This window comes from Arachis ipaensis, chromosome B10 (genome assembly GCF_000816755.2).
Source record: "Arachis ipaensis cultivar K30076 chromosome B10, Araip1.1, whole genome shotgun sequence".
NCBI lineage: Eukaryota > Viridiplantae > Streptophyta > Magnoliopsida > Fabales > Fabaceae > Arachis > Arachis ipaensis.
Genome location: NC_029794.2, coordinates 40,611,443 through 40,620,619, shown reverse-complemented (window position 1 = coordinate 40,620,619; position 9,177 = coordinate 40,611,443). Strand labels below are relative to the sequence as shown.

The following is a 9,177-nucleotide window of genomic DNA, read 5'->3' as shown; positions in this document are numbered from 1 at the left end:
AATCAACATTAAGCCATCCTCAACTCACACATTGACACTTTACCAAAATTTCCAAAACCACCGTCCAACCATTTTAACACTTCTCAATCAAATGGCTGCAGGGCAAACACAATATCATATCACACATCCTTCCTTATCCCAATTTCCGATAATACCATTTCCAAATCAAACATCATTATACATAATCATCATCATACTCACCATCAACATGGTACCACCCACCAATTCAACCTCAATCATTCATCAAGCATATATCACAACATGCAGTTTCTCATATATCACACAATCAAGGCATCAATATTCATAATCACATATATGATCACATCATATATCTCAACCATTCAACAACATCATCAATTCAATGCCTATCTTAGGGCCTCTAGCCTAAGTATTTTCTACCACATTACATATTAGATACAAGAAACCGATTCACATATACACAACCTAAGCCACAATCATCATACCCATACACAACATCTCAATACCTAATCATCATAGAACAAAAAATTATACTAGGGTTGAGAATCTTACCACACCCAAGGTCCAAGGAGACAAGATTAACTTTCTTCTTCAAGAGAGTTGGGTCCTATAACATCAAAGAGTCCAAAATCTCAACATTTTTGCTCATGAAACTCGAAATCAAAGCTGAAAATTCGAAGAGAAAAACGTGGCTTACCTCAAGATTGATTGTATGGGTTTTGTAGAGCTCTCTGCGGTGAACACGTAGCCGTAAATGGTGCGGCGATCGGAGCTCTAGATCAAAAGTTATGGTGGTTTGAAGATCAACCAAGGGAGAGAACTTGAGAGAGTGTTCTTCCCTCCATGGCCTCCATTTTCAGCATGTGAGTGTCTCAAGTGAGGAGCGAAAGTGCTGAAAACTAGGGTTTTGGTTTAGTTTAGTTGGGCCAAGGGCCCACTTTGGATCCAGTTGGCCCGGTTTAGCCCGTTCGGTCCAATCTTGGTCCGATTTCTATAAAATTGGTACCGAAATTCTCGTCTCAATCTTCTCTATCATATTAAGCCATAAAAATCACATTTTTTGACTTCCTAGAATAAATTCTCATTTATGGGTTAATTAGCCGTTAATTAACCGGGTTTTACAATTATGATGTCCATAATGTTTCTGATTAATTATTTATAGTAGGATTTTAATTAGGTGGGTTTCAATTTTCATGCCATCAAAACTGTATATTTGTGATTGTATATGTTCTACATGTTTTCTTCTGTATATTTTAATTTGACCATAAATTATACTCATGTATGAATTTAATCTTGAGTTTATGTTTAGTGTTGATGATAATTAGGAATTTATTTTAAATACGTAGTGTACTCTAGTTTTATAAAAAATCTACAAATAATTTATTTATAGTATTAAGTTTATTTCGACTATTTATTACTTGTGTACACCAAAGTGACCAAGTTATAACGTAAAATGCCAGTATAGTTAATAATGTGTTAATTAATTTTAGAATTAAATTTACCAAAGGAAAATCTCTTCTATTATTAATAGACTTGAAAGAAAAAAATTTATTATTCTTGAGTCAGATATACGTATTGTCCAAAGATGGTATATGTATTTGGCAGAGAATTTCGATCTTCAAGTATGATAAATATGGCATTTATTTGCACTACAAGATTTATATTTAATTGAGGGAGTTTTTTAGTATAGATTTTAAAAAACCTCCAAAATACACTTTATTTATGGCAATTTATAAAACTCTCCTAATAGTTAATTTATAAAATTTAAACTTAATCCCCAAAATTACCCTCTTCTACGTATTATTAAGTTTTCAAAACTCACCGAGGTAGAGTCGTAGAAAGAAGAGAAGAGAATGGCGATCGATAAAACACTAGGTTCTTTACCGTCGGTGTAGCTGCCATTCAGTCGCCAGTCCGCCGCCGTTGCAGTCGTCAATTCTGCCGCAACAGTTATCGAAGGAAGCTCATAAATCGAGCCACCTCCTCTATCAACATTATAGTTTAAGATCTGGTTGCGTTGTAACTATGGTTGCCGCTGCAGTTTCCACCGCCATTGCTGCTCAGTTTTCGCCATCGTTGTCGTTGTAGTTTCTGTAGTCGAAAGCTTCTGAATCGAGCCATTGTTTTAGATCTACTTCTCCTTCGACTTGCCACTGGTATTCTTCTTCTTCTCCATATTTCACTTGTCTCTATTTTTCTGCTTCTTTGAAGTTCTAATTGAGTAGCCAGCTTAGAGTAATCATTCAAATGTGTTAAATTGGTGCCTAATACCGTACTTGTTTCAACAATAAAGCAATTGCTATTTGGTTATTACGTTAACTGGACTCGTGATTATGGAATTTTACCATTGTGTGACATCCTGCAAATTGAAATGGAATTGGAAATGAAAATGACTTGGCTGAATATAGTTGCATGCTTTTACTTGTTCATTCTTGTCACAATTTCATGTTTCATTGGGATATTTTACATTTCTACATTTCTGCAAATTGTTTCAGATATTATGATTGCAAGATATTATAAATTGATAGTAGTGTAGTTTTTCAATTTCATCTTGGACTAAGATCTTGAGAATAGTAAAGGTTTCATATAATATACGAGTATTGCATTGTCTTTATTATTGTTTTGGTTACCAATTTTGTTCTTTATTACTTCTCTTACAATTATTCTTAACTGCTGAAGAATACTTAGCCAATTCTTAGTTGTAAATGGCATTTAGTCTTTTTGTTGTTGAAAGATTAGATTACCTTGCTTTTCTTTAAGTGTATACAAACCTTAGTAACTAGTTTATATTTAAAAGAATTTCCTTATCTTGGATTTATCCTTTTTCTCTTAGTAACCAACGCATTTTCAAATTTGCATTTTGTATTTTTATTCTCTGTTCTATAGTTTCTTTGTTTTGTTTCTATGGTGATGTTGTGTTGTCTTTTAAATTATGCAAATTGATGCATATATAATGTATTATGATTTTGGCTTTTGAGGAATTAGCTCCTTCAGTTAAAACTTTTGGTGAACCTTCCGTTGGTGAGAACACACGTCTTCTACTTCCCTCAAGGACACAGTGAGTTGGTCAACTCTAACTTGACTATCCTAACCAATTTCTCTAACATGTTGAAAAAGTTGTTAAGCTTTTCGATTATGGAGTTAGATTTTGAATCCAGAATAAGCTATAATCCAAGCAAGCCTTTAATTGTTTATTTATTTGATTTATTTATTTTTTTTGGTTTTGTTCAGGTCACAGCGTCTTTGAAGAAAGATGTGGATGGACAGATTCCTAACTATCCCAATCTTCCATCCAAGTTGTTGTGTCTCCTTCACAATGTTACTTTGCATGTATGGAAATTTTCTTTTTTGGTTTGGTTTTTATATTAGTTTTGAGCCGAAGATAAATATAAAAGGTACGGAATTCTCTTATTTTGATTGTATGTTATTTTTTGGGTTTTTTTTTGGTAGGCTGACCCAGAAACTGATGAAGTTTATGCTCAGATGACACTTTAACATGTGCCTTCTGTAAGCATCATTTTGGAATGTCTCAAATGCTTTATAATTCTATAACACTATGATATGCCAAACATCAATTTGTATGATACGAAGTTTTCTATTAATTTAGATTGTAAAGAAAAAAGGCTTGAACCAATGGCGATTGGATTTTTAATTGAGGGAGCTAATTCCTTAGAAAATGGTGAAAAATGCATGCAGTAAAATGCTGCCTTTTGGAATAAGAAAGTTTAAACAAATTTCAAACAGAAGCATTCCTTCTCCTATTTCTGCTTCCCCACTTCACCAAAAAGGTCTTTTCTTCACTATTAATTATTATATACATCTATCTGCTATTAATTATTACTGACTGTTGTCGGATTCATATATGCAGTTTTTGTTCTTCTTTTAGAGGAGCTTTTCATTTTTTGGTTACTAATAGGATTCAATCTTGATTAAGTTCATTGTACTATACATACATCTCATAGTTTAAAGTATAAAAATACAGAACAATCTGTGCTCAATGTACAATTATTATTTAATTGGCCAATCAAACATGATAACCGTATTAGAATTCTTTGATATAAAACGTGTTCATTACAAGTTGTAATTAATAGTTTAACTAAGGAGTGGGAAAATTGGATGATCTTATAGAAACAAAGGGAAATTAAAAAAAGAGAGAAGGAATGAGGAAGAGAGTGAGTCACATAGGGTGGGGTAGCGATGAAGACTTGAATAAATTTTTGCAAATTGTTGGCTCATTTGAAGTTTGCTGGCTTGCTTTTGAGTATTTTTATTATTTTCATTCTTCTTCTTTCATTTGTTTTTCACACTATTTTTCTTAATAATTATCTTGATATTTGATCTTTATCTTGCAATTTGCAATCGATTAAAAGTTTTTATGATATATTATTAGGATATTGGTGTGGGAAGATGGATTCTGCAACTTTGCTGCGTCAGGAGCAGCACCTGAAATAAACTCTGGTGATTGTCCTAATAATAATAATCATAATAATAATAATGGTTCTTCTTCTTCTGTTTATGTTATGTGATTATCAATAATACAATTATTAATTATTATTATGATTAGTGGAATTGAATAAGTGCAGGTTGATAGGAAAAGTTGCTGCTGATCACAGTCACAAATGGATATACAAAGAGCCTAATGAACAAGAAATCAACTTCTTGTCAGTGTGGCATAATTCATCTGATTCGGTTAATACTACTTATTAATTAATTCATTAATAATCTTACTCTTAATTACAACTTCATGATTTCATGCTTAATTATATTCTTAATTACAACATCTTAGGACTTGGGAAGCACAGTTCCAATCTCGAATAAAGGTAGTATTATATATGATGATTATGATAAGAAAATAATAAACATTTATATTCATGTGTCTACATCATAGGATCTTTATTGTTTCTTGATGCAGACCATAGCTTTCATTGCTGTAAGAGAAGGTGTTGTTCAATTGGGAGCAATTCACAAAGTTCTGTCTCTACTCTATATATATGATTTGAAATAATTAAGTGTGTAATTGTGGTTAATTAGTGATTAATGAATTAAGGTGATTGATGACTTGAGCTATGTGGTTCTACTGAGGAAGAAATTCAGCTACACAGAAAGCAACATAAATTAACTTGATAATGTTAAAAGGTCTTTTAGGATTGGACCTTCAGTGTAATTATATACTATTAATGTTAAAATTTTAGAGCTTAGTTTGTGTGTATGCTTTAAATCTTTTTTTATGTGTATTTGTTTTATCTAATTAGATGATATTGAAATATTAAAGTTGTTTCATTTTACTTTTTAAAGAAAAACAATAATAGTTATGTAGCACAATACTATATGCAATTATGTTTAGAACTATTGACATTGAGAATTTTTTTTTTATATATATAGAGTTGTTTTATATTGAGAAATTGTATTATAAAAGATTTAGTTTTTAAATTTTGATATTAAAAAATAAATTTCTAATTTGACAGTAAGTTATGTCTTATATTGAGGAATTGTTATAAAATAGTTAGTTTTTAAATTTTGATATTAAAAAATAAATTTTTAATTTGAAAATATGTAAATGAGATGAGATTAATGAATGATTTGAAATTAAAAATAAATAAATAATTACAGGGTTTGTGGAGGTTTGAAAATCTTACTAAATAGTTAATTTTTGTTAAATTAAAAAATTAATTTGTGGAGGTTTTAAACTGCCACAAAAGTAATTTAAAATTGCCACAAAAATTCAATACAAAACCCCCCACTAAACACATACAAAACTCCCACTAAATAGATTGTGGAGGTTCCTAAAAACTCCCCACAAAAGACCTCGTGGCACCTCAAATTTTGGGGGTTTTAGAAACCTCCACAAATCATTTAGTGGGGGTTATAAACCTCTACAAATAAGAAAAAAAAAGTCACAAATAAAGAAAAATCTTGTAGTGTTGTATGTTAGTATATTATAGAATTTTACCCAAAGGTGAACTGTAATATGCTTTGTTATGTTTTGTAATCTAAGTTGATGATAAAATTAAAATTAATATGAGCATTGTATGATTAAATGACAGGTATTTCAATTAAATGACAGGGAAACGAAGCATGCCTTATAAGGTTGTGGATACCTCTCCCTAGCATGACGCGTTTTGACGAGTGAGTGTGGGGGGCTTCGGCTAGCATCCCTATCGTCAAAGGCAAAACCGTGAGGCCTTGTGTGCCAAAGCGGACAATATCGTGCTAGCGGGTGGTCTGGGCTGTTACAGATGGTATCAGAGCCAGAACCCGGATCGATGTACCAGCGAAGGCGCTGGACTCCCTTAGGGGGTGGATTGTAAGGCCCACATCAGTTGGGGAGGGGAACGAAGCATGCCTTATAAGGGTGTGGATACCTCTCCCTAGCATGACGCATTTTGACGAGTGAGTGTAGGGGGCTTCGGCTAGTATCCCTATCGTCAAAGGCAAAACCGTGAGGCCTTATGTGCCAAAGCGGACAATATCGTGCTAGCGGGTGGTCTGGGCTGTTACACTACAAAATTAAAGTCACTGGGTATGACAGTTGATGACTCCTTTATAATGCAGTTCATTCTAAACTCACTACCTTCTGAGTACGAAGCTTTTCAAATTAATTATAATATCATGAAAAAATAAGACGTTAATGAATTGATTGGAAAGCTCATATAGGAAGAAAATAGACTTAAGAATTGTGGTGGTCATTCTGTCAACTTGGTTTAAGGAGCTAGCAAATCAAAAAGGAAATTAAAGACAAAGCCCAAGAATTTGAAGAAGAAAGGACGTGCTAATGCAAAATAGTGTCATTTATGTAAGAAAGTAGGACATTTCCAAAAGGATTGTCCTAAATGTAAGGCATGGTTCGAAAAGAAAGGTATATTTGAAACATATGTATATACTTATGAATCAAATTTAATTAATATTCCTCATAATTCTTGGTGGCTTGATTCTGGTGTTACAACTTATGTATCTAATGTAATACAGGGATTTCTTACGATCCAAACCACAAGTCAAAGTAAGATGTTCCTCTACATGGGAAACCGTGTGACAACACCAATTGAAGGAATAGAAACTTATTGTTTGGTATTGGATACAAGCTTTGATTTAGATTTACCCAAGACTCTTTATGTACCTTCACTGTCTAGGAATTTAATTTCTGCTTCAAAGTTGGACAATTGTGGTTTTTCTTTTAATGGTGGACATAGTTGTTTTAATTTATTTAAAAATTCTAATATTGTTAGTTATGGTGTTTTAATTGATGGCTTACATAGATTAAAACTTCTTGATCAATTTTCTGAATCCTTGCTTATTGAGTATCAGAATGACGTAGTTAGGTGATAAACCACTATTTCATGGTTTATCTTATACTCAATTGAGTGGTTTTTATCAAGTCTTCACCCACTTATTCATATAAATTGCATGGTTTTACCATTCCTTCCTCATTTTATGAGATTTATAAAAACATATTTCCTATGCTTTATTAATATTGAAATGTATTTATCCTTTATTACCATTCGATGCCGTGATTTGTGTGTTAAGTATTTTCAGGTTTCATAGGGCAGGAATGACTTAGAGGACAGAAAAAAAACATACAAAAATAAAAGGAAAGCATAAAAATGGAGTTTTGAAGAGAAGGCAGCGACGCGAACGCATGGACGATGCGGACACGTGACCAGGAAAAACTCCAGATGACGCGAACGCGTGACAGACGCCACGTACAGAAACTGCAGAAAAGGCCCCCAACGATTTCTGAAACCCTTTTCGGCCCAGATCCAAGTCCAGAAACACAGATTAGAGGTTATAAAGTGGGGGAATGCATCCATTCACAGGAGGAATTCCATTATTCACTTTTCATAATCTAGATGTAGTTTTTAGAGAGAGAGGTTCTATCCTCTCTCTTAGGATTTAGAATTAGGATTCCTCTTAAAGGAATTAGAATTTCTTCTTCTCAATTCCCAGGTTCAATGTTCCTTTTATTTATTTTTCTAATTTAATTTATGAACCTTTCTATGTTATATTTGAATATTCTATTTAATATAATTTGAGGTATTTCAGTTATAAGATTGTTTTATTTATGCTATGAATGCTTTTGATTTATCCAAATTATTTTCATTCGAGTAGATTCTCTTCCCTTTTGGCTCTGGTTAAGTAATTGGTGACGCTTGAGTTATCAAATAAAGCAGTGATTGAAATTGGGTGTTGCTGATTAATTTGAGTTCCAATAACTCTAGCCTTTCCAAAGGAAAGATTAGGACTTGAGGGATCAAATTAGTTCATCCACTTGACTTAACTAAGTGGGAGCAAAAATATAATTCTCATCACCATTGATAAGGATAACTAGGATAGGACTCCCAGTTTTCATACCTTGCCAAGAGTTTTATTAGTTATTAATTTATTAATTCTTGCAATTTATTTCTCTTGTTCAAACCTTTTCAAAACCCAAAAATACTGTTTTTCATAACCAATAATAAATCATACTTCCCTGCAATTCCTTGAGAAGACGACCCGAGGTTTAAATACTTCGGTTTATAAATTTTATTGGGTTTGTTACTTGTGACAACCAAACGTTTGTACGAAAGAATTGTCTGGTGGTTTAGAAACTATACTGACAACACGATTAATTCCATAAATTTTTTTACTGGCAGAAATCTGATCGTCATTAGGCCAAATATGCTTAAAGAAAGTTCTGCATTCTTATGGCATAAACGCTTGGGTTACATGTCCAAGGAAAGAATGGAAAGATTAGTAAAAAATGAAATTTTACAAAATCTAAATTTTGCTAATCTTGATTTATGTGTGGATTATATTAAGAAAAAACAAACCAAACAAAACAAGAAAGGTGCCATAAGAGGTAGAGCTTCTTGAAATTATACACACTGATGTATGCAAACCTTTTGATGCTCCATCTATTAGTGGAGAAAAATATTTCATCACTTTTATTGATGACTTTTTACGTTATGGATATGTCTATTTTCTTAAAGAAAAGTCTCAAGCAGTTGATGCTATTGAGATTTATATTAAAGAAGTTGAAAGACAATTAGACAAAAAGGTAATAGTTGTTAGGTCAGATAGAGGTGATGAATATTATGAAAAACATAATGAAACAGGACAATGTCCTAGTCCATTTGCAAAACTTCTAGAAAGACATGGCATATGTGCACAATACACAATGCCATACACACCGCAACAAAATGGTGTGACGAAAAGGCGTAATCA

General features: G+C 32.5%; 1 protein-coding gene across 8 annotated transcripts; it reads left to right on the top strand.

The window, feature by feature from the left end:
• LOC107621730 lies at positions 1,747–5,296 on the top strand. Of its 8 annotated transcripts, none has more exons than XM_021113852.1 (8): positions 1,757–2,135; positions 2,958–3,037; positions 3,211–3,309; positions 3,430–3,486; positions 4,370–4,437; positions 4,544–4,668; positions 4,766–4,799; positions 4,892–5,296. In XM_021113852.1, exons 4-8 carry the CDS (start codon positions 3,476–3,478, stop codon positions 4,972–4,974), a joined length of 321 nt encoding a protein of 106 aa, XP_020969511.1. In that variant the 5' UTR covers positions 1,757–2,135; positions 2,958–3,037; positions 3,211–3,309; positions 3,430–3,475; the 3' UTR covers positions 4,975–5,296. The 8 variants fall into 8 exon arrangements, 3 of the variants coding, with proteins under 3 accessions (XP_020969511.1, XP_020969510.1, XP_020969512.1); XM_021113851.1 differs by having other exon boundaries at positions 1,758–2,135; positions 2,965–3,037; XM_021113853.1 differs by lacking the exon at positions 2,958–3,037 and having other exon boundaries at positions 1,759–2,135.

What these genes read in the sequence shown, in the direction of transcription:
- LOC107621730 (XM_021113852.1), top strand. An exon ending in AGCACCTGAAATAAACTCTG is followed by an intron (nt 4,438 to 4,543) that starts GTGATTGTCCTA and finishes TATTATGATTAG; the next exon opens with TGGAATTGAATAAGTGCAGG. An exon ending in AGTTCCAATCTCGAATAAAG is followed by an intron (nt 4,800 to 4,891) that starts GTAGTATTATAT and finishes TTCTTGATGCAG; the next exon opens with ACCATAGCTTTCATTGCTGT.